At 38.7% G+C, this 24,850-nt stretch overlaps 1 protein-coding gene across 4 annotated transcripts in view; it reads left to right on the top strand.

The window, feature by feature from the left end:
* Positions 1 to 24,850, top strand: part of STAG2 (stromal antigen 2) — a 69,906-nt gene that overhangs the window by 11,307 nt on the left and 33,749 nt on the right. For all 4 annotated transcript variants that reach the window (XM_050310280.1, XM_050310283.1, XM_050310282.1 and 1 more), the window contains exon 2: positions 23,219 to 23,363. In XM_050310280.1, the coding sequence (XP_050166237.1) occupies positions 23,320 to 23,363 (44 nt within the window). In that variant the 5' untranslated portion in view covers positions 23,219 to 23,319. The remainder of the gene's footprint in view (positions 1 to 23,218; positions 23,364 to 24,850) is intronic.

Genomic DNA, 24,850 nt, shown 5'->3' on the forward strand with positions numbered 1-24,850 from the left:
GCATGGAAGAAGATATGGGAGCTTTTGGCCACTGAGAATACAAAGTATTCACTATTTCAGTAGTTGAAATGTTTTGGTGTTGTAGTGGCAATGTGACTGGGGGACCAGGAAAAGAAAACTTTGTTTCTGGAGTCATCTGCTACTTTACTGCCTGGTCGAACTCAAAAACTACGAGGGTGATATGCCAATTCCAAAAGTAGTCCTCTTATCTCTGTAGTGATCTCTGGTTTATTCCCCCCCCACCACCATCCCCCCCAAAATGTTACAAAGTCTGTCACAGATCAATTAGAGCTCTGCAAGGAAATACAGGATTGTTGTTGATTTGCATCAATTTATGCAGGCAAGAAGATGATGTACATTTTTCCTTGGTTTCGATCTGTGTGCTGGTTTGACGTTGTGCAGGTGTTACTGGGAATAAGATGGAAGGGGTAGGAGAAGATTTTAGGAACACTTATAATAAGAACATTTTTCTCCCCTCAAGATTTTCTTCCAGCCTTGGCATGGTTAATGAGATGCTGTTGTCAAAACCCTGCTAGACCTCCTCCTTCAGCTGGATGCTTCCCAGCCTGTTGTGGTTACATCTTATTATGAGCCTTTGCACTCTGGAGTTTTCTGTGGTTTATGGAAGCTGCAGTGCCAGTCTGGCTTCGGCCTGTTCACAGAATATGGACCATCCTATGCAGTGATCCTCAGTCCCAGCCTTCCTGGCTTCTGAGATTTTTGGAGCATGCTGAGGCTACAGGTCTCATCTCTGGGAGTACCTGATAATTAAATCAGGCATACCCTTTTTTAACCTCATAAAATATTAATATTGTCCTTCAGAGATACTGAGAAATGCCTGAACACGTCGCATGCTTCTCCTCTTTACCTCACTTAAGCCTCAGTTTTCAGACCACTTTGTTTTCTTCCACTGCTGGAAGAAAGCTTGCAGAGTGTTTTTTACAGTGTGGAATCCTAGGTAAGAAGCTGCTGGCTTCCTTGAGATGTTTGGGAAGAGCTTTACTGTTGACTGATCAGAAATTACTACCTTGTGATTCATTGCCTAATTCCGTGCCATTTTAGAATTTAGATCTGGGGGAGCTGGTCAGCTCTAGGCAGAACTGAGATTTGTTGAAAATAAACTTCTGTGTCAAAGTCAAACTGACAGCTGTAGGCTGTGATTTTGATTTGTGAAGTTGTAGTCAGAAATACTAGACAACAGGAAAGTCACATTTACCAGATTTTTGGAGTGCTGTGGATCATTTTAGGTTGTACAGAGGGGTATGGAATGTGGGTTGTTCAGCATGCATTTATATAAGCCATATTGGAACAGGAGTTTCTTTTTTGGTGTTGAATTTGTAGAAGGCAGTGGGCATTGGTTCCCCCAGTTTTGCAGGTGCTCCTTAGAAGGACTGTTGTGAATTTAGCTGCAATTGCCTGAGCTCTGTTTCTCCTTACTGCTGTTGAAATGTTTCACTGGGACTTCCCTGCTTGGAAGCGTGCCAGAATGAGTGTGTGGGAAGACTTAATACTTGCTACTTACATAGCATTTTGTATGTTCAAAGTCTTCTGCAAATATTAACTAATCTTTATTTAGCATTTGTGCCCAATTTCTGTCAGTATAAATCAGTAACAGCCAGTTATGACCCCTACTTTTTTTTGATGTCAAAAGAACAAACTGCTGTAACTAGCATAGTAAGAATAATCTTTATCATCTTATTAAAGTACCAGTTTTTGTCACTCTGCACTTCTGGCTTCGTGTGGTGTAGAAAAAAGTTATGAATAGAGCGTAGTACTACCCTTCAGGAGGTCTGTGTGCTGTAGGATGCTGACTGCTGGAAGGAATGGCATTGCATTCGCTTTGTGTGTGGCATTTCAAGCTTTTCTCTGCTAGTTTTTGTTTCTGCAATATTAAGATTTATTTCTTTCCAGCCTGGGGAGCCACAGCATATTTGTAACAAGTAATGCTGTGAGAATAATGTTCATTCTGAGCTTGCTCCTGAAGAACTGTCACTCAGCTTAAAATGTAGTCTTAAGTTGAAAAGTCTTAGAATTACTTACAGTATACCTGCACTAAAAAGTTACTGAGGTTTGCCCTATTTGTATTCCAGCATTACAAATGCCTGTTTTTAGCAACTGGTGTGACAAATTCATTGAACTTTTAATTGTTTTAGTTGTGGTATGGTTCTTGCAACACCAAGTAGCTGTGTATGTTTTTATTAGGATCCCATACTCTACTTTGAATATTACTGTTATGTTGGGCCTTGTCACTGCAGTTTATCAACTGTAAATAACTAGTGTGTTGTACGGAAGTCTTTTACAGCAGCAAAAAATATTGTTCTGATGGTAATGTAATAGTCTCTATAATAGTTTTTAGAATTTTGGAAAGAAAATTCTGTTAAGTGTATAAGTAAATTTGAATTGTAAATTGTGACACATTAAAAGTTGACTGTTAATTTCAGAGAGAAAAGGTCTGTAGAAGGTCTAATCTTTTATTTTACTGCATTTAGTCTTTGACCAACCAGTTCACCAATTTTGTTATGTGTTAATTTGTTGTCGAGTTTTAGTTAATGAGGATTTTTATTGTTTGCTGTAAAGTTCAGTAGCTTTAGAAGTGAAATGGCTCTGGGACTTTCAACCTTCACTAAGTGTCTAAATTGTAGTCTTTAAAGAAGAGTAGCATTGTACAAAAATAAAAAATGTAAATAGGTTTCCCAAATACAGACTTAGTACTGCTCTAAAAATGCTTCGGATCTTCGCTAAAATGGACAAAAATGGTATTTCTATTTGATTATTATCTGACAAAACCTTAGTCCCAACAACTTCGGTATGAACACAAACCCAAAAATTTTTAGTTTGTTTTCTGGTAATAGCATGATTTGTGGCATCTACACAGATCAATGAAGAAAATCATTAGAAATAGAACTAGTTTTCATTACATACTCTTGGATTATTAAACTGCTCAGTAGTGAGTGCTGTCTGGGACTGAACAAACCCAGTCCTGGCTTTCTGTGGAGTAATCGTAGATTCTGATCATGTCTGATGTGCTGGAGAAACATTGTAGTAGTAATGGATTACAGAACCCAAATGAGACCACTCTTGGCTGTACTTGGTAAAGTGAACCAGTGGTTTGCTTTTCTGCAGGGATTTAACATCTCTCTATTTCTGTCACATCTCTGCTGCTTTCATTGCCATTTCATGTAGGCTTCAGGCAAAGGTGATCAACTATTGGCTTGTCAGAACATTTATTCAGACATCACAAACCAGAGTAAGTTATGAATTTTCATTACTGGTGGAAAAGCAGCGTTGTGAGGCTGGGCTTTTACATTTCCCAGCTGGCTGGTGACACTGGGTGCTGGTGTTTGGGTGCTGTACTGAGTGTGTCTCACAGAGCCATGGCCAGAGAGGGGAGCAGTGCATGGCAGCCCCTGGAGCAGTTGTAGCCCATCAGAACAGTACAGGACATCTCTCTTTCTTCTGACATAACTTGACAGTTGAGCATGTCTGCCACACTGTCTCACTGATTTTGAAAGGAGCTGTTTTGCTCCAGCCACAGGACTCTTTTGTCGAGCCAGCTCAGCTTACTAAACTGTTGGAAAGCTAATTCATTCACAAAGAAATTAATAGATTGTTGCTCAACAAAGGGTCTGACAAGTGCCCTTGACTAAGAGATATGGCCAGAAGTAAATGCAAGGAGAAGGGGGAAGTGGGACTTTGCTTTCTCCAGTAGCATCCCATCTATCTTACTGTATTATTAAACTAGGATGGTTATTGTTTGTAGTTTCATTCATTATTTAGCAAAAAAGAGGATAGATACAATAATGCAATCTGTTAAAAAATTGGTATAAATGTGCTCTTAGGTGATAGTTGAAAGGAACAATGAAATAAAATTTGAAATTACTAGAACATGGACAGGTTGTTACTATTGAACAGCTTCCTTTTCTACAGCTAAATGGCAACTTGAGAAGGTGTAGTAAAGGCAAAGATTATGAAATAGAGAAGTGAGTGGAAGTGATGGAAGTGCTTAAGTTTTAGAATGGATGTTGTATAATGTATATGTAACATGTTTTATGTTCTAAGTATTATCCAATAATGGTTAAAACTTCATTGTAGAACAGGATGGTTTTCAATGTATATGCAACTTTTAGGATTTGGTCATTTCTGCACAAAGGACTTAATGACATTTGGAATTAAAGGATAAGTGTTGCAGGTCAGACATTGGGACTTGTGTATCACAGTATCATAGAACATTCTCTGTAGTTTTAGGAAGGTGGGATATCTGTGTTCTCAGACTAAAACTTTGCCATATTGTAACTTCTGTTTAGGTGGTTCTCTGGAACCACTAATCTGGGAAAAGATTTTGCTTCAAATAAAATGGAGGAAGACTCTTCACGTGTTTCAGGGAACACATAAATGAATTAATCAGTTAGACAAAGTCAAACAGTATAAGTTGTGTATTGCTTTAAAAACACTGCTGTTTTGGGCATCATACAAACAATTATTGCAATGGTCACATTCTGAAATAATATCTTGTAGGAAATAATAAGTTAATATTTTATAAACAATAAGCAAAAAAGTTATTTACATGGAAAAAAGGTTACTTGAAAAATATATTTCACCACTGTTGTTACTAGATCCTCAAATCCTGAGAACACAGTGCTAAGGAATGTCTTATGTACATGTAATGAGTTCAGAAGGACAGGAAAATAAGTTATTTACTTTGAGAGAAATACAAATTACCTAGAAATAGACTTGTCAAAAATGGTGAGAAAACACTTGCTTAGACTATTTTAGTGATATAGTGTAATGATAAACAATCATATTTTGTGTCCCTCTTTTGTGAATAAGGCCTGGCAGCACTGAGTGCCACAGACACATGTTAGGAAGGTGCTGAATTACTCCACCTGATTGTAAAGTCAGCCTGTAATTCTCAGGCAGATACAATGATGAATCAAGTGTCTTCTGTCCAGGACAGATCTGACGTTATGTGTTAATGCAGAATTATCAGAAATGTAGTTGTGGGCCTCAGTCTAAGGTATGTCAAGGTTCCATGACTGTGTGATGTGGTACTGCTTTGTCCAAGTATTGACACTTGTGGTGTCACTGTCACAGGACTGCTGGGTGTGCTGCTGTGTCTTGTTGGCACAGAAAGCAGATGTTTATGCAGAAACCTGGATGATGGTGTGATTTAAGTATCACGCTGCAGTTTCTGACAGTCCTGTAAATTACATCTTGCTGTGCTTAGACTCTTTCTCTGGGAGCTTAATTTTGGAATAAGATGGTTATTTGTTCTGAGAATGCTGTGCAGTTCCTTGTGGAGTGTGTGTTGACAACTGTATGTTGGCACTATAGGTACCTGCTGGTGTGTGTTAACCTGCCTGTGTTGCTCTATGGGTTACAAAATGAAATTCATAAGTTACGTTATTGCTGAAGTTTCTAATAACTATGAAGTGTTACTGGAATCCTGAACTTCTCTTCACTGAGAGCTTAATTAAAATAAAGGCACAAGATACTGCAGAAAAGTCACTACTACTAATTTTGCTTAATAAAGACTAAATTATATGGTATGTAAATACTGTCCATTTCATAATGGCTGAATATTCATCTTCTGATTTTTATTTGGTAGCAGTTGCCTTCCTGAAGTCATTCTCAAACCATGCCATTTTCACTTGTTTCCTCCTGCTCCCCCATTCCTACCCCCATATATTTAGATTTATGAATAGCATGTCTTCTAACACAATTAACTCCCATCTTTTGGAATTCTCTGAAAGACATGATAGTGCTTCCCTCTTTAATTGCATTAAAAAAAGAATACTCTTCTTGCATTGACGTTTGCTAATTCATCTTGTGAGGTAAGTGGTCTTTGGCACAGCAGGTAGGAGCAGGGGAGTTGTCAGTGATGCAGATGTGGGTTAATGGACCCACAGCAACAGCCACCACTGCCAGGGCACAGGAAACTCCATCACGACCTGGTAAAGAGAAGTGCTAAACCGAAGGAAGCTGAAGGGGTGCCCTGGGGTTTGGGGACCTGTTTGTAGCTGTGGAATTAGCCTTGGTCAGTCAGTGCCAGTCATGGTAAAAGGTCAGAAAGGGGGAAATAAAGTATTTTCCCCAGTTTTCTGGTTTTTACTCACTGTTATTTGGCTAGGTGTGCAGTGTGCTGTGCAGTATCACAGAGGTGCTTTTAATTATCTTTTCAAAGCAGGCTTCTCTAGTTTTGCCTACCTGTTAGATTGTAAAGTCCCACAATCTGCTTAGTCATAAATTCAAGTTCATAAAGCAGTTGTTGAACTAAAATTTTATTTTACTCCTGAATGTGTTGATGGACAGGATAAAAACCAAATATTTTTTCACTATTTCAGGAGAGGTTTCCACACTAGATCAGACAACATTAATTGAAATTATTAATTAGCTTGGAGTGAGAAGTACAGTATTGTACTCCTGATTAAATGTTAGGTTAATAGCCTGTCTTAAGGACAGTTACAAGGCTACATTTAAAAAAAATAAATAATGGTTACATATTTGCAAATATTTGTGGTGGACAACATTTTGAACTATATATACATTCTCCAGATGGATTTCTCTGAACATCATCCTTGTAGCATTAGAACCATTGATGAATGAGCTGATGAGTTACTGCCTGGGTTTGTATTTGCCTGTACTCCATGTGCTTGTAGGATTTTGACTTTGGGAATTTCAGAAACCTTCAAGAAGTTGGTAGTAATTGTCACAGGTTAAAGTGAGATTTTAAAAAAACTTGTAAAAATGTGTAGTTCATGATTTCCTTCTGGTCAGTAAGGGATCAGGAAGGATGTAGGAGCCTGTGCTAAGGATGGGTGGATAGAGATGCAAGTGTGAGTGCTGTCTGGATGTTAATGCTCCACAAGGTTTTGAAGAACTAATCTGTTAGAATATCCTTTTCTTGCTCCCCACATGAAAATACTGGCAGCACTGAAGCAGCTGTAACAGAAAACTTGTCTACTATGAAATGGCTGAGGGAAGACTAGGAAGATGAGTACTTTTTATTCCAGGTTTGCAGTTTTCTTTGGGCTTTGTGTGTTTGTTATTATTTCTGGTTTCAACTTGTTTAATGGGAAAACAGGTAACCTGTGCCTTGTGTCATGTATAAAAGTTTGTGAAAGGGTTGTTTTAAATGGCTGGAAATTAATAAGTTATTTTTTCAATCTTTCTTAAAATACTACTCTTCACAAGTGATTTTGTGTATGTATTGAAAATAGTGAAATATCAATATTTCCTGTGCAAGAGAGTTTTGCCAGTTGTGGCTTAACAAAGGTTTTTAGTGGTGTGTTCTCTTCACTCCTGGCAAAATGCACATGTAACCCTCCTTTCATGGGGCAGAGGGGACTGGAATGCTATGTTAATGCTTGATATTTGTGGCTTTGAACTGCTAAGGTTCAGCAGGTCATGTGGCCTTTCCCTTTGCCCCTCTCCCTGGCAGTGTGGGGGGATTGTCACCTGCCTGTGCAGAGGGGTTATTGATGCTGCTTTAATTGACCAGAAGCAGTTTCTAGGGAACATCTTGAAGACATATTGTGTCCTTGGGGATTTATTGCATTTGCAACATCACACCTCTGATCCTGCTGCTTACAGAATATGATTATCAACCATTAGGGCTGAATATTTAAACGTGGTCACTACATAATGTTTCCCTCCTCATTTCTGATTTCTGTTCTCCATTAAGGATTTCTCTCCAGTGTGTTTAGTTTTTGTGGACTTCTTCCATGTGCTGTGACATTTTTCCTGTACTCTTTGTTCCAGTACGAGTTCTGTCTAGTTTTTAGTCTTGCTGACAGAAACGTGGATGGATTTTTACAAAATAAATTTTTATGCAATATGTATTTTCTTTATTTTCCTAGGGAAGATAAAAGTTCCTTCCTTTTTCCTAAGAGTCAGTCAATCTCCAGGTGCTTTATATTGTTTTCTCCCCCATTTAGCCTTTTGTGCTCCAGAAAACTGAAAAATCACATCCAAAATTTTTGGGTTCTACCATCAGGTTGCCCAGGTGAAAACTGCTAATAAGCAGTGTGTCATATTGCACAATAGAGACTGTGTGATATCGAAAACATGAAATAGGATTTCAACCTGGATAATTTAAATATTTTTTAGTTGTTTGGTTTTGTTTGTTCCAGCCCACACCCCTATGGTCATACTTAGTTTACATTATATTGCTGTGCTGGAGATGGACATGTTTTAGACAATGTGATTTATTAGTAAATAATAAAATACTATTTAGTCTGTTATCTCACTCTAAATTTTGGGAATGGTAAGTATTAGAACTTAAATTTGTTCTTTTAGTTTCACAATGGGGAATTGACAGTGTGTGTGGACCTTGATGTGTTAATTGGTGAGAGTTGTGGTTTAAATTGGCAGCCAAGGCACTTCTTTGTCTTCTCTCCCTTGCAAATATTGGCTGCCATTTTGAACAAGAATATAGTTTTGGTGAAGGGGAAACATTTAATAGCATCATTTTATGCTAGTGCTTGAGGGTTGTAAATATTGCAGTCCAGCAAATACTTGGGAGATTTCTTGAGCTGGAAATCGCTGTGTGTGTTCAAGGTTTTGCCTTGTCCGTAAAGTGAATTGCTTGATGAGCACTTCATTTTCTTCAGGGTTATTAGAGGAAGTGAAAACATTTTGGTGGCTGCTTCTTGAAATAGTGCTGGGCAATTGTCTTTTTCTCTGCAAATTGGTGTTTTTGCTCCTATTTAAGGCAGTTGATTCTTCAGGAAGTCAGGTGAAGATATGTTATCATTAAAATTCTTAATTTATACTATATTGTTTCATGTTGAAACAACTTTATCTTTCTCAATTAAATGTCCTTTTGGGGGGGTTGAGGGGACTAACTGTTATTGCAATTCTAAAATTGTATCTTCAGGTTGGGCTGTAATACAGAATTAAATATAGAAACACTGTAATGTAAAGAATAATTAAACCTTCGTTGCTGCAGAATGTATCTTGGTTGTCTGTAATCACCATACAGTTAATAACATCATGATATGGTCTGATAGAGAATGGCATAGAGTTCCTTTGCTTGGGAAGCAGGGATGTGGATTGGTGTATGCCACAGAGAAACCTGAGGATATTCTGTTAGGCCTCAGTGTGGATTGGCTTTTTTGTAGTCCTCATAAAATGCCAGAATTATTTCCTTTAGTATATCCTGGGTGTTTAAAGCTGTGTGCATTTATGTGTGAGAAAGCTGTGTGAACAACAGTTTTGATGGAGTCCTGTTTTTCTGTATCACTTCAGAGGGTGAAAAGGCTTATTTAGAGCTTGTCACTGGTAGTATGTTTACTGTGTGTGAATTCAGTACTAAGACTTGATAACTGATTTTTAATGCTTACTATGCTTTCTTATTTTTATTAATATACATGGACGTTAATTGGAGTTAATTGCCTTGGAGACCTGATCAGAGCTCTGTAAATTGAGTGATATCTCCAGTCCTTCTAAAGCTTTTTTCATTTCTCAGATGGTGATTGTGTGTTGTGATTTTATTTTGCCGTTGAACAGCTGTGACTTTGCCACTCTTTGCTCTAGTCCTTGGAATGCTCCAGCTGTGCTCTTGGACCTTTCCTTCCCCCCTGAGTTAAGTCCAGGAGTGGCTCCTCACTGCCTGTTCCGTGGGCCCTCACCCGTCTGCTCTGACCTTTGCTAAGCTTTGGTGCTGCTCTTGTGGCTCCCTCTCTGCTGGGCTGCAGCTCTTCCCTTTGCTCCTTCCCTGCAGCCAAGACCTGCAGGAGAGGAATTTTACTGGTTTGAGGCCTAGCAGGTGTATCATGCCCTGATGAGCTGCAGGGAGTGCTCACACACCTTTCTGGTTGTTCTCCTCTTCTGCCTTGTTTTCTTAGTGGGCTGTGTTTAATTCCCGGGTCTGCGGTTCTGGAATAGTTTTTACACTTAGCATATAAAGTCTTAAGTTAATTCACATAGTAATAAAATTTATGTTCTGTAATTAATTTTTTTGGCAGGCATCTGTTTCACAGTAATGAATTGGTAGCAGTTCCTAAAATGTCTGTTGACTGTCTAGAGAGCTGTAGGAAAGCTGGCATTTAAAAATGCTTCTCCTAACTGAAAGAAGTGGGCAGCTTTATATTAACCCATCTTTTCTCAGAAAAACTTCCAACTGAAATCTATATATATAAAAATCTAAAAACCCTGTGAATTGTTTTTCTCTTGACCTCTGAATTTAAAGGGTAGTTACTTTCCCTTAATCTCAAAAACACCCTAAAATAAAAAAATCACATGCTAAGGATATAGTAGTTGTTTTTCTTAAAAATACACAAAAAACCCCAAACCCATCTGAACAAAAATCCCAGTTTACCATTATAATATCTGTTATCACTATTGTCTCCAACTCTTAACAGCAGTTGAAAACTGTGGCTCTGATTGCAGGTTCATTTTAGGTTGCTTGCAAGACTAAATTTGTAGCATTTAATGATCTAGGATTTTCATACCCTAGGGCAAGATTATAGCAAGTGGAGGTCAAGCTGAACAACCGCCAGACCTGATTTACACTCGGATAAAAATGTTCTTGTCTAACAATTAGATTGAATGTTATTACCCTTTCCCTAACTTGTGCTGAAAATTGTTTTATATTGTTTCAAGACCGAGGCAGCCTGATGCCAAAATAGCATCCTCTGAATGGAATATTGGTCTCATCTTTTGAGTGTTGTGAAGTGGCAGAGGATCAGGTAAATGTATCAATGGCCTTGGCACCTGTATGGTGGGGCATAGGAGACTTAGTCAAAATAGAGTATTTCATTAATACATAAACTCTCCTTAATAGTGAAAGCAACAGTCAATGGTGCTGAAATAGGAAGAAAAAAAAAATCTTGTAAAGATGTAACCCCTTTGATTGTTGGCATCTGAGAGTGCGAAGTTGTTTCAGTAGGATTGGTATCATTACTACTTCAGATCAATTGATTGAGTAGTAACTGATGTTTTGACACTTGTGTAATGGATCATGACCAAAACAGGGAGTTTTTTTAGTATATTAGGTGAGCAATTAAACTGTACTCTGAAACATTAAAAGTAATTACACTTAGTTATATGTGGGCAAACTAAAGGAAAGATGGTAAATATATTTCAGTTGAAGCATTTTGTTATTGTAACTAAACATCACGTGTAGCTGTTTTGTGATGTTAACTTCCAGTGGCATGGCTGTATAGGAATTCCATTTGAGTTGAAACAACTCAAGGTATTACACTTATAATCCTGATTAGTGGTACAACAGCATGAGAGTTCTACACTGCTGATTTATTACCAGAGCAATTCTAAACACTAACTGACTTTTTGAGTAAAAACACAAAGTTGGCAGTTTGCATTAGCAATGTAGAGATTACTGTAATGTAACTTGTTGTTCATCCGATGTTTTTATGAAATTGGTGCCTGGGGCATTAAAATGAGGACTTGAAAAAATTTGCTACTTGATGATACTTAGACATACTGGGTTATTTTTTGTATAAAGGTATCTTAAACATGCATGAATCCTAATCCAGTTACCGAATTTTAAACCTCTTCCCTTTTCCTATAATGTGTAGCCAACCCTGTGATTACAAACTGCATGTAATTGAATTTTTAAAAAAATAAATGGTGGTTTCAGGAGCTATGAACTTGCTGTAAGCAGTAAATGATTTTGCAGTATCATACCAGGTTGAAAAGTTTTTATTTGTCACTAGGTGTTATGATTTGATGTTAGAATCCTGAGTGGTCATTACAAACTATTGGTAAAAGTAATTTGAGAACAAAATCTGTTAGGCAGAGGAGTAGAGTCTGCAGAGTTCAACACAGGAGTAATAAATAATTATGTAATTGATGGCTGACTAATTAAGTCAAAGAAACATTGCTCTTGAGTGAATATCTGGGAGAACTGAATAACCTAATATGGGGGAGTCAACAAGATTGAATACCTATTTTAGAAAATTAAATGTGTTTAGAGGAAGAGTATTGACTTATTTCAGTGCATCATTGCACAACATAAAATGAAGTAAAAGGATCAAAGCAATCTGAAAGAGGGATTGCCTGTTTTAAATGATCCCTCTTCTGTCCAACCCCTCAAAATACTTGGAATTATTATTTACTGAGAAACGTCAGAGAAACTAAAGTAGGACTGAAAAAACTCTCTACATTTATGTTGTGTTCTCAACTGCTGAGTTACCCATTTCTGATTGGAGGGTTGGGAAGGTGGAGGGATAAGTAGTTGGTACAGAACAGAGGAAGAGAAAGCTGTGCTAAGAGTGGGGATGCAGTTAATTACAAACCCACAGCAGTGGTTGGGGGACATGTAGTGACAGGTACAGCACTTGCATTCTAGCAATTCTTGTTTTAATAATTAGAGGTAATTTCAGACTGATAAGGCAAATATGATCAAGTATGATATGGACTGAAAACCACAAGAAGATGATACAGTTCTGATAATAAATTAGCAGCCGAAACTGTAGTGACTATAGCATTTTTCCATGCAATTGTTGGACAACTGTGGGCTTTGTTAATTGTCCTCTGGTGATTTCCGTCATGGCAGTCGACTTTTCCATCCCTCTGTCAGGGGTTACCACCCATGCCACAAAAGTCAGCAGAATGGAGTTTGTCAGCTCTTCAATGCTCCCTGTTTGTAAGTGCAGAATATTAGCTTTAATTTTCACTGGAGATGAGTGCCATGAATAGATCTGACTGTAAGAGCATATGAAATATTAAAGCTTGTTCTCTTGCTGGGGGTATGGGGGTGCTTTGTTTTTTTTGGGGGGGGAGGGTGGGGAGAGTTTTTGGGTTTTTTTGTTTGTTTTTCTTTTTAGGGGTTGTTTTTTTCTTCCTTTTTTTCTTTTTGTTTTCCCCTTCTCCAGTGGAATGGTAATACTCAATCAAGTTAAGTTCCTGCCCTGGGTAGAATCCTCTCAAGAATGCCAGAAAATGGCTGTCCAGCAGTAAATGTATCTGAGTTTGATACACAAAATCATAAGTGTTAAACTACTGTATGAATTAAAATGTAGCTGCTGTAACTACAGTCAACACTACAGTCAACAGCAGTGTGATGTTGTTTTACATTTGGTACCTATTTGCCAACTATTAGCAGAAAAAAGTGTGGTTTTTGGTATTCCTTCTGTTAAAGGAGGGAATAAGCTCTGATGGCTAAAAAATGGTGGTTTTTTTTGTTTGAGGGTAAAATCAAGAGCTTGATTACTTACCTTATGCCCAAGATGGCATTTTTGTCTCAGCTGGAAGGAAGGAAAAGGAAAAAAACAAACACAATATTTAGCATTCGAGACTTGTTCCACGTGCTGGAGGTGAGGGGATGGGCAAGTGGTTGGTACCTCCTAGTGCTGGAAAAATGCTGTGAGTTCCACAAGCATGGGGCAGTTGGGAATTCAGCTCCCTGGGCTGTAGGGTACCCCCCATTCCAGAATGCCTCTCTTGGAGTGGGGGAAGGGGGAGAAATCATACCACATGTAGCTTGTTTAAGAGACATCTGGCACTACTGCTTGCTTTTTTTTTTTTTTTTTTCCCTTTTTAAAAGAGAATACAGGAAAAAGAGGCTGAAAGTAACTACCTTATCTCAACAGCTTCTACTGTGTTGCTGAGCTTGTAAGTTTGGTAGTTGTAGTTTTAATATTTTCAGTGTATTGAACTTTGCTCAAATAAAATATTTACTACAAATTGTGATACTTGCATAATGTTACCGGTAAATTTTCAACAGAATTTAAATTTAGCTATAGGCTGTAACTGCCTTTTGAAAGAGGAAGGAGCTACTAGATTTATTTACATGATGAATTTACTCAAGAGCAAACATGTATGGGTACAGGTTTTTTGATAATATTTTATTTCCTTTTAGATTAAATGAAGAAGGTTAGGGTTTAATTTTGGTTTATTTATCAAGCTGTACTTGTGCATTTGAGATCTGTGTGGAGTGGATGCTCCTGTGTCCCTGTGGTGCCTGAAGCACAGTATTTGAGGCACTCACAAAGGAGGATAACTTCAAAAGGACAAGACTCACTAACCTTCGCTTCAGAATATTTTACACACATCAAGACTTGCTCAGTATTTGTCAGCTTACTTAGCAGAATGAGATTGATCTCCGAAAAACCTCGGTTTTATACTTTTCTTCGTGTTAGCTTTCATAAAACAGGCCTGGTTTGTTGCAGCTCTCCCAGCTGGCATAATTTATTACCTGCCACAAGTAAGCAATAACAGAGTTGAAAAAATTTATTGATTTGAATAATGCCAGTATCCTTTGCAATGTTCTTAGGACATATGCAAATGGCCAGGCTGCTTTCCTCTGCATGTTTAATGAATGTCAGTAGTTAACTGTAGGTCTCTCCATACACAAGGCTTCAGCACCAGTCATCTCTCCCACAAAACTATTTTAAGAGGATGCTGTTTTAGGATGAATAAAGAAAAAGGAGAGGGTCATTTTTAGACTTGGTGATGATAATATGTATTTTTTTTCACCCAGTAATGAATTCATTAATGGGTTATTAGCATTCTTCATTGTGGATATATTCAGTTCTCTGAATTGTGTGTGGGAAAGCCATCCATGCACATCACAACTGCTGGTTCATACAAAATTAGTATTCAGCGCTGCAAATCTCTGAACAAACCAATTGGGATTTTAGCCCAAATGTTATGAGGGAGAACAAGAACAAAATGTTGGGTATTAAAAATGTTTAAGCTGTGACTGAGGATGTATGGAGCACAGATGTTCTGAGGTTGGCAGAATTGCAGAGATAACTTTTTAATGAAAGATAACAAGGTTTTTATCTTTATTCTGTTTTAGAAGCGAAGCCAACTTTTGCATACATGAGTAGTTTGCTTGAATTTTATTTTGTAAGGATGATTATTTAGATTGATTGTTGAAAGAGCTATAATCCACTTATGAAAGGCTTAGGTCTCAGCTGTCATACTGCTTGGTTTAGATGCAGCACAGCATTTATTCCTCTTTTCTTAAATACTCCTTTTCCTTTTTGATGGCTTAGATTTCACCTGGGCCTGGGAAGGAGGGATGATTGTCTTGACTATTTACACTACGATAATGGCATCTTTGGCCCTCGCTGTGACTGAGAGGTCACAGTGCTGCTGGTGGGCTGGCAGTGCAGCCGTGATCCTGCCGTGATCCTGCTGGGAGGGGTGGGAGCACCCTGGGATGGGTGCAGAGCGGCTGCACTCCTGCAGGTGGCCCAGGGCAATCCCGGGCAGTGATGCCCTTGCTGTAGTGCAGGCCTGTTAGAAGAAAAATGGGCTGGATGGCAGGAGAAAGCAGGATGGAATTGAATGAAGCATTCTTATCAAAATCACCACCCCCCCCTTTTTTTTTTTTTTTTTTAATTATTTGGAGGTTGGTAAGACTTAACACAGTCATGTTCTTTTCTGTTTGTTGCTGTGGTGGATTTAGGCTCTTTTGGTTATTGTCTGGAACCAGTTGAACCATTTTTATGTAGTGTGAAGCTTAAGTTAATAAAATAGGGAATGTCAGCAGACAAAACAGAGAACTGAGCTGCTCTGTTTTTACTCTCTGATGTTGGAAGGCCTGGGATCACCGTGCAGGGGAGTACAGGGGTCTCTTCCAAGGACTATCCAAAGTGCACTGAGCTGGGCTGGTACAACCTGACTGGGAGACATGCTTGAGACATTTCACTTGCCACTCTTCGGTAGTTTTATTGTGAGGGATTTTCCCTTATTTCAGCCACCTAATACTGACAGTATCTTAGAGCAGCAGCTGAAGTTATTGCAGTATGTTCTGTGTAGTCCCTCCTCCACAATTTATAATCAAACGCAGTTGATCTTAAAAATGCCCAAAGTTTTGTGCACAAATCCCTACTGACCTGGACTTTCCCAAGGAGAAAATCCATGTGGTAGGAGGGGAAACTGTGAGGCTCCTCTAAAGTGAGGCAACTTGCAGGCTCATGTGGATCAGTGGAAGAAGAAAAAAATAGGACTTGCTGGATGGGGGATGCCATGTCAGTTGGAAAACTCTGCGGTGTGTGCTGGAGTAATTCATCACTGTTGGCTGTGCATTTGAACAATGCTAATTCTGCTGGAGGATTTACTGTGTAGCAGGTTACCTGCTTGCTGTGGACAGTGTGGATGTCTGCATTGCTAGCTGTTCAAGAGCCAAGATTTTGAGATGTCTTTTTATTTTTTTTAATCAGTATGTGAAGGGGCATATTGATTTCTTCTGCAGTTGGAAATTTAGGGCATTTAGGCGACTGCAAGGTGTGCTTACCTTGTATCATAAACGTAGTACTACTCCTTTTTTGACTTGTTTAAATAGGCAGAAGTGGCTATGTGGCTTTTCCACCCACCTTTTTGCCCCATTTATTTATTTTTTTAAAGTCTTGGTTGTCATCTGACTTGGCTTATATTCTTCCTAAGAGCCTCATTTTCCACACAGTCAGACTACAACATCTGGAAGCAATTTCTGCTTTGGCAGAGAACGATGTGACAGACACAATGAGGTGTAACTTCTACTTTTGTTATCTTACCTTTGCGCTTTTTAAGACATCTAAAACCGAACCACTTTAAAGATGTGTGGGAATTTCAGGTGCATTTTAACAAAGCTCAGGAATACTGTTGGGCAGGATCATTAGAGAGTAATACAGGCATTTTCCCCTTTAATAAGAGTAATAGTTGCATTTATTGTACAGTTTAATTACAGTTTAATAATCTTTAAGTATTTCATAACACTTGTTTCATGTGTTTTAAACCTGTCAGCCGGGCTTGGGGCTCCAGGCTGGAGAGGAGGGAGCGGTGACATTGGCACAGGGGCTGTCTGCTGCATAATGAAAATGTAGCAAATGATGTGAAAAAGGAGCAGGGAGAGTGCTTTGAGGAGGCAGCTAAGACTGGGCGGATGTCGATGAATTTAGAGGCAGGACGTTCAGTCTCTGCACTGCAGGTCCCAGGCAAGGGGCTGGTCTGCAGGGCCACCTCTGCCCTCCACAGGTGGCAGGGGGAGCAGGGGGGGCATTGGGGTCTTACTGCCTGCTTAGCCCCACAGAACAGCAGGCTCCTGGCACTGGCTCCTCTCAAGGGAAGGGTAGGGATAGCAGCAGGAGCCAGGCGAGGACTCCAGTTGGGGCCTTGTCCTGGGTGTGTGTGGTGCTGTGTGGCAGCAGAGCTCTGCCACTGCTGGCAGTGCCTGACCTTGGCAGAGCTCCTCACTGGCTTTACCGTGAAGGGGTAGAGTCCGAGTCCGACTGCCCCCGATCCCACATCCAGCCACTTGTGGAGTTGACTCAGCTGGCTGCTCAGTGGAGAGCCATAAGGGTAGGAGATGCTTTTGTTTTTATCATTTGCTTGCTGCTGGGTCGTTTGAGTGCTGGAAGGAGCAGGAACTTCCCTGTGTGTTTGGGGAGTGGGAAGGAGGACTGATGCCTTCAGTAACAGCCCACAGTGTTGGAAAAGCATGTTTTGAGATGGTTCTTTCCCACTTATTCAGCAGACTTGTTGCAGGAACTAAAGAACAAATATTATAAAAAATGAATAAAGAGCAACCAAGGGAAAAAATTGGTAGTGATGGCATAAAATCAACAACCACCATAACATGGCTTTTTTATTTTTTTGAAAGATGGAGAGATGGTGGTATAGGAGCTGGAAATTTAAAGGAAAAAAAAGTGAAGAAAAAGACTGAAAATATTAAGAGCTGTGTGAATTTGGTCATGTAGGTTCTTTGTTGGCATGTTAACTGTTCAGTGACTTTGGCACCATGGGCTGTTATTGTGTGTATCAACCATGTCTGTGTTGGTAGGCAGGGAAGAATGCAGATTGATGGTGTCTCGTTCAGGACTTTCTGTAAAGGAATTACAAGTCTAATTTGTTAAGCAAACAGTACAAAAATAATCACACCTGAAGGTATTAATTGCATTATTGTTCAGTTTAGTCTTGATTACACTATCTTAATGTGATCAGAACTGCTGATATGGTTATAAATAACTCATGTTAAAGTACAGTTACATCAGATTTCTGCTTGAAGTATGGTTTCTGTATTTTACTCAAATTGCAGAATTGCTTTAAAGCTGGTTAGCAGCTGAAATATCAGGTTGTGTAATATTAGTGGAAATAACACACTCTTTCAGGCCTGTAGGGAAACTTGCATGTCATGCAGTTGCTCAAAATCTCGCTTAAAAATCCATTTATAAAGATGGATGCAAAAGGCAAGTGAAGAAGCAGACTTGTTTTGGGAAAAAAACCCAGACAACCAAACCTTATTTTATCAAACAAGTATTCTAGTCTCTCAGAAAAGAAGTGAGGGGCATGATGTAGCTCATAGTAGCATTTTATTCTTAAATAGTTAAGTGAGAATATTGGACATATTTCAGATCCTTTTTTTAAATTTTATTTGACTTGCATTTTAACTGTTGCTGCTGCATAATTGGTCCTGAAGCATCAGCATCTCTCATTCATGGATAGATAAATAATTCAGAGGTGAACTTTTAGCCACGTACTTCAGCATCATAGTTTTAGAAGTTCTAAATAAGTGACATCCTTGATTTTAGAGGTGATTAACTGAGTTACAGGGAAAAAAATCAATACATCTCTGAACAGCCAGTCCTGCATTACCAAAATCTTTGTCCTGCCCATGTAGCCATTCTTTTTAGCTTTGCATCTCTGCCTTCCCAAAAAAATGGTAACTGCTTTACTGATTTGTCTTTTATAAAACTGACAGATAACAGATGCCAAGCAACAGCAACAACCAAAAAAAAAGTACCCGTGTAGGGAACGCCCCCAAATCAAACCCCACCTACATGAAACCTCACTGTGAGCTTGTTAAATAACACTGGAGTTACTGCATTTGCTCAAGTGGATGAAACACAGACATCTGGGACTGATCTTGGGATGCTTTATGTTTCGTGTGTGTGTATATGTATTTAGGTATATTCTTGTAGAAAAAGGCTGCTGATTGAATTCCATGAAGGTATGTTTACCCTGTGTGTGGGTAACAGGAACTGGGAGAGGACAGGTAGCCCTCAGCAACTGCTGAGCACAGCACATGTGTTACTGTGTGAATTGTGCTGGGGAATTCTGTCAGCTTTTGGCAGACTCAACATTTGGCCAGTGTGTTTCAGTTAATCACAACCATACCTAAATTAATTATTCATGTAGTAGGGATTAATAACCTTTAAGATGTAAATCTTTTTTCAGTGAAGACACATTTAAGGTCTTGATATTGTGTCTTGCTTCGCTCTTGCTTTTAACAGTCAAATTACTTTAAATAGAGACCTCTCCTACATTTATAGTTGGAAGCATTATGTATGATTAGTGTTCCTGGACTACTCCTGTTTTTCCAGTTGTTTTTTTGAGTTCATTAGTGTTTTGTTAGCAGTTTTAAATAGCAGGGTGTAATAAAGGGGTACACTATTTCTGCTATTATAATTGTTCTGCTTGCTTTTGAAAGCTAAATACTGAGCCTAGTCATGCTACAGCAGCTGGGTGTGTATTTCCATCTTTGGAAGAGTAATTGGAATCGAGCATATATATGCCTTTATTTCAGAAAAGATGCAGGAATCCTCTGGTGTCCTAATGTAATCTGAATATAAACCTAAAGGGAATATGCTACAGTATTATTGCAGTTTTAGCAATATGTTATAAAGTTTATTGCAGAGAAATAACTAGGTCAACCTCTGGATGACCTGTCTTTTTGAGTTTCTTCAGTTAGCTTTAGGCTAGAGCTCCACCTTGTGATCCTTCAGCAGGATACATTTTCTTTTTATAGTTAATAATTTAATTATGATTTCACAAAGTTGAGTGACTTCAGAAAGTTTTCACAGGCTTGAGAGTATCTTCTTGGGAATATTAAAGTTGGAATTCTGTGAACATGCCAAAAAAGAAAAGAACCTCAAGAGCTGATTTCTGTGATGCACTTCGGTTTAGATTTAACTTCTTAAAGTAATCTGCTTATTAGAGCGTATTTAATGGCTAACACAGACTTCCACTGTATGGAACGGCATCTGCAGGAATTGCATTTTTTTCAGACTTCACTGTGATGAACTTGATATATTTTACGAGTTCTGATAGGATGGTTGCATGGGCCGTTTTCCTTTCTTACTGACTTCCTGAACCAGGTGCTTTGAATGAGTCATCCAGTGTGTGCCTGGGGAAGACATGGCTGGCAGTAATCTTGGATTTCCAGAAGGCTGGAATAACTGAATGGATGATACTGAGATAAAGGATAATGGAGGATGACCAATGTCTCTCTTTTCTCGTACCAAGAGGCCGTGAAATAAAACTGGAAAGTGATAAATTCAAGGCAAAGAACAGGACTCTTCATAGCATGGAGTTTGGCTGGGGGAGTTCTTGTGTGGAAGATGATCCCTGCTGAATATTGAACTCAAAAAGTAATTGGAAATATTAATGGAAAAGAAGAAGGTGTTATGAAGTATAGGGACAAACACTGTGGCTGAAAAAAATCCCAGAGTTATTTCTGGATGGCAGGAAGTACTGAGGGAAACTTTGCTGATAGGAACAGAGCAAATGTGTTCTTCCTTGGCAGCTTCTCGTGGCTGCTGCTCCAGAGGGCACTGCTGGTTGAGCACTGAAAATCCACGTCTCATTGTGCATGTGTGTGAATCTTGTAAAACCATCCCTTTCTAGGACAAATGCGATGGGGTTTCTTTTTCAGTCGTTACTGGAGCTTGAGCTGGACGCTGGAGATCCCTTTCACTCTTACCTCATCCACTGTTCAGGTGTTCATCTGTAGCTGTTTGCCACAGTACCAGTATATGGTTGCACTCACGAGGGCCAAGTTTCTTCTTGCTTCAAGAAAAAGAGTTCTTGAAATGTGAATCTCAGTAGTTTAACACTTCAGCATCTAGCAAGAATTTTGCATTTCTTTTCTGTTCCATGAGGTGATTCTGACCAAACTGCCATGTTTTCTCCCATGTTTTGTGGTCTGTACTAAGGAGAACAGTTCTTACAAGAAGTTCGATTTGGTGTAAAGGACAGCCAGCTTGTTTTGTGAAGTGATTTATTTGGCTTGTTCGAAGAATATGTACTTTAATCATGTACCCATTCCTTTTCATAGTTTTGTTTCATTTTTTTTTTCTTTGAAGTCTTTCTGTGATTGTAGCAATATTGAGCTTTTTGCAATATTTGGTAGAATAGTAGGCTTGGCTTTCCTAAAGGGAGCCAATTTGCATGTACGCATCCTGATTGTCACTTTGGGAGATGTCTTGCTTCTCAGCATTGAAAAATGTAAACCAGAAAAAAATCGAACAACAGCATGTTGATAGGTTGAACTTGAAATTGGGCAGTGTGGTTTTTGAAGTTGCATCCTTGCTTTGCACTGGGACTGAATCACAAGCATGGTTCAGAAAGGATGGTGTGGTTGTGTGGCTGTATCCCTTTCTTTTTCATTTTCCTGTTTTGTCCTTCCCCCCGTACGCCTGAGCAGGTGCCAGCCTGGTGACCAAGGCATAAAGTGTGCCTTTTTCCAAGTTTGAATTGCTGACTGGAATCAAAGTAAATATTAAAAAAAAAATATATATTAAAAGTATATTTAAAACCCCAAAGTGTAGAGCATGTTGATATGTTACTGAGTGTATAGTTTCACAGACAGCTTGGATGTTACAATATAGCTCCTTGCCACCAAAGAAGGGAGTTCTACCCTTCCCTCCCTTGCTTGTGGCTATGCAGTCTGGTGTTTCCTGGGCCTTGGCTCTGGGTATCTGCTGTTGAACCAGTTTAACTGGAGAATCTGGGGAAAAAATACTTGAGGTGTGTTTACCCCATTTTAGTGGGGATTGAGTTGGGTGATACCGAATGGCAGAGGCGGTGGCTGGACAGGGACATCACCCTGATGGTTTGTTACAGGGAGTGTAAATGGAATGCACTGACCATATGCCCATGTGGTTTTAGGGAAGGGAGGAATGGAAGGGCAGAGGTTGCTGCCCTTCTGCAGCAGTGATGTTTTGGATGGAACATCCTTTGGTAGTTACAGACTACCTTGAGATTCATCAGCCTCTCTTGAATCTCCCCTCTTTTTGCCACTCTTTATTTCCTCTCTGGTTCTCTGCTTTTCTGTAATTGTGTGAAATGTGAAGAAAGAGAACCTGCTAAGTTCAGGGTTTATGGTTTGTCTCAGCTCTAAATTCTGGAAGCTACAGTGGCCCCTAGCATTCAGAATCAGCACTTGCAGGGAAAGCCACCCGGCCTCTGTGTACACACGGTTGAAATGCAGCTCTGAGGCACAGCCACCAGACATTGAGCAACATGTGCTCAGCATGCCAAAATTAAATCATTCCCTCAAATACCTAATCACTCCAGCGAGCTGTAGAGTCAGCAGACTGCCTCTGAAGGTTTTTCTCCTTAGCATTCTATCTTTAAAATACCTGAACATCATGCATTCTTAATTTCACTCTGTAAAAGTTCGCCTGGGGTAATCATGGAAAAATTCAACCTGGATGATTGCATTTGAAGTATCCAGGGAGTTTCTTTCCTGTTTAAAAAATAGGAAAAGAACAAATAGAAACACAAAATTTGTGAATAGGTGACAATATTATTGTTAAGTTTAAAGCAAGTATTTGACAATCTTTAGTTGAAACACCAGGGGTGTTTCTGATGTTTTCCTTTATACCTTGTGGGTAGTATTATCTTCCTTGATATTCTTAAAGTCTTGGTAAATTGCTTTAATTGTTAAAACTGTTGTTAAGTCTGGTTTATCAACTTTGAAAAGCATGGAGTTGTGAAACATCTGTTTATAAGAACTTGTTTTATGAGCTTATTTTTACGAAAAATGACGTGGATGTTTGCAGATTGGAGATACAAAGTTGATGCATATAATGTACTTAAATGTACACTGGACTTTAAGTTAAACATCCAGTGTGGTTTTGGTTTGGTCAACCAGAAATACCATAGTGCTCTGAAGTCTGGGCTCTGCTGTGCATGGTGTTACAGGTCAAACTTAAATCTAGTGTAGATTTAGAAAGTAAAGCTGTTACTTGGAAGGTGTTAGTGGAAACCATTCCAGTTTGCTCATCCTCTTCAGGAAGTAGTTGTTGTTGGGTTGGTTTGTTTTACAGACGTCTCTGTATTTTTATTTCACTGTGATGCTTTTACCCTTTGTGGGGGTTACTTTGTAGCAGGTCATGGGAGGAGTCAAAAAATCTGTAAATGGGAACAAGCTTTGTTGGAAACAGAGGATGGTGTGATCGACATCTTTTGTGTTTTCAACTTTATTACCTCTTCATATTTGGAATAATTTTCCCTGTTTTTTTTTTATTTTATTTTATTCTAGAAGTTGCCCACTACAAAGGAAGAAAGAACAGTAAGCTTGCACTTCAGACTGCTTTTTGAATATCTTTCTAATACAGTGGTGTTCCAGAAGATGATAAAGAAATGATAGCAGCTCCAGAAATACCAACTGATTTTACTCTCCTTCAGTAAGTGTTTTAAGAATTTATAGTTTCTTTGGCAAATGTACTGTCTCTTTTTAATATTATTGTTTGCTTTCTTTTGGAAACAAGGAAACAATGAGGGACGGGGTTCCAGACTTTTTTTCTATTGAGATACTGATAAAGCATTGTTTTAATTATTTACTAGAGTATTAATTTAGCAGAAATCAAAATAAGTGTTTTAGTATTATTTTTTAAGAAGCAGACATTTGAATTTCCAAGGTTTATCTTTTTATGGTAAAGGAATTGACATGGATATATTTCTCTAGACTGTTGAAATGGATTAACTTGGTTATGAAATCTCAAAAGATGCCAAGATGCAGTTTTATGTCAGTGAGGTTATTTACTTGGGTGTTTTTTCTTTTCAATGAGAAATAAATATTAGAAATAAACTGGAAGATGGTTTAATATGAAATGGTGTTTTTACAACTGTTTATAATGGGTTTGTACTCCACTGGTAGAGTTCATTGAGTACTGAAATGTTGGGAATTTGTATTTAGTTCTTTCCTGTGAAAATTAGAAATATGTAGGAGTCTTTGAAGAAGAGATTTTTTTTCTACCTTTTTCTTTCTTTCAGTCTTCCCCTTAACCCCCTGTTGGAAGCTTTTCCAGTCTGAGTGTACAGAGCCAGTAAAACCAGAAATGGCAAGATGCATGTTAAAAGGCAGAAACCTCTTATCAGACACTTGAACTTATGAGAGACCATAAGTTTCTGGAGTGTTTTAGAATGTTACAAAGAAATCCATAGGAATGAGTCTCCTGTGCCCCCTGGTCATCTCTCTGATTGTGCTGTTAATTGAAACAGGAAGTGTGCACAGAAATGTGTTGAGATCCAGTACCATCATTTCAGTTAAATTCTACAGGAAATGTAGAAGTAGAGAATAGATAAACCAGACATTCTCTGTTAATAATTCAGTTGATTTCAGACACCATCCCCTCATCAATGTTGGCATTAAAGGATTTGTATATTGATGCAGCATGTTTTAATGCATAGGAAATTCAGCAAATGACTGTGTATTTAGTATATTTTTACCTTATAAGTCTAAACAGGACTAAAGGTTATCTTTTTTTGAAGAAACTTCACCTAAACTTTTATTTTGTACCTTTCAACATAAATGCAAACCTCTAAGCTATTTCCTGAGTTTCTAACAGCATGAAGGAATCTGTTGAGATGCTTTGATTGTGTGGGAAAGTGGTGGAGGTTTTTTGCTGTTGGGATTTTTCTCCTTCTCATTTGGTTTAAGTGTTTGTGGTACAGAATTTATAGTGCTCTTTGCTTTTTGAGATGCTGTAACATTTGGCACGTGCCAAGAGCAAGGTTCCCAGCCTGTTGCTATTTTCTACCTGCCCTCACATCTTTTAATCTTACTTCATGGCTTTCTTCACTGGTGCATTGTTTGGAGGAGGCTGGGTAGGGTGTTACTGTGGGGATTTACTCTGTTCCTCAACAGTAGACTTGAAAAGAAAAGCAGTTT

This window comes from Myiozetetes cayanensis, unplaced genomic scaffold (assembly GCF_022539395.1).
Source record: "Myiozetetes cayanensis isolate MyiCay16 unplaced genomic scaffold, myiCay2020 scf15, whole genome shotgun sequence".
Classification (NCBI taxonomy): domain Eukaryota; kingdom Metazoa; phylum Chordata; class Aves; order Passeriformes; family Tyrannidae; genus Myiozetetes; species Myiozetetes cayanensis.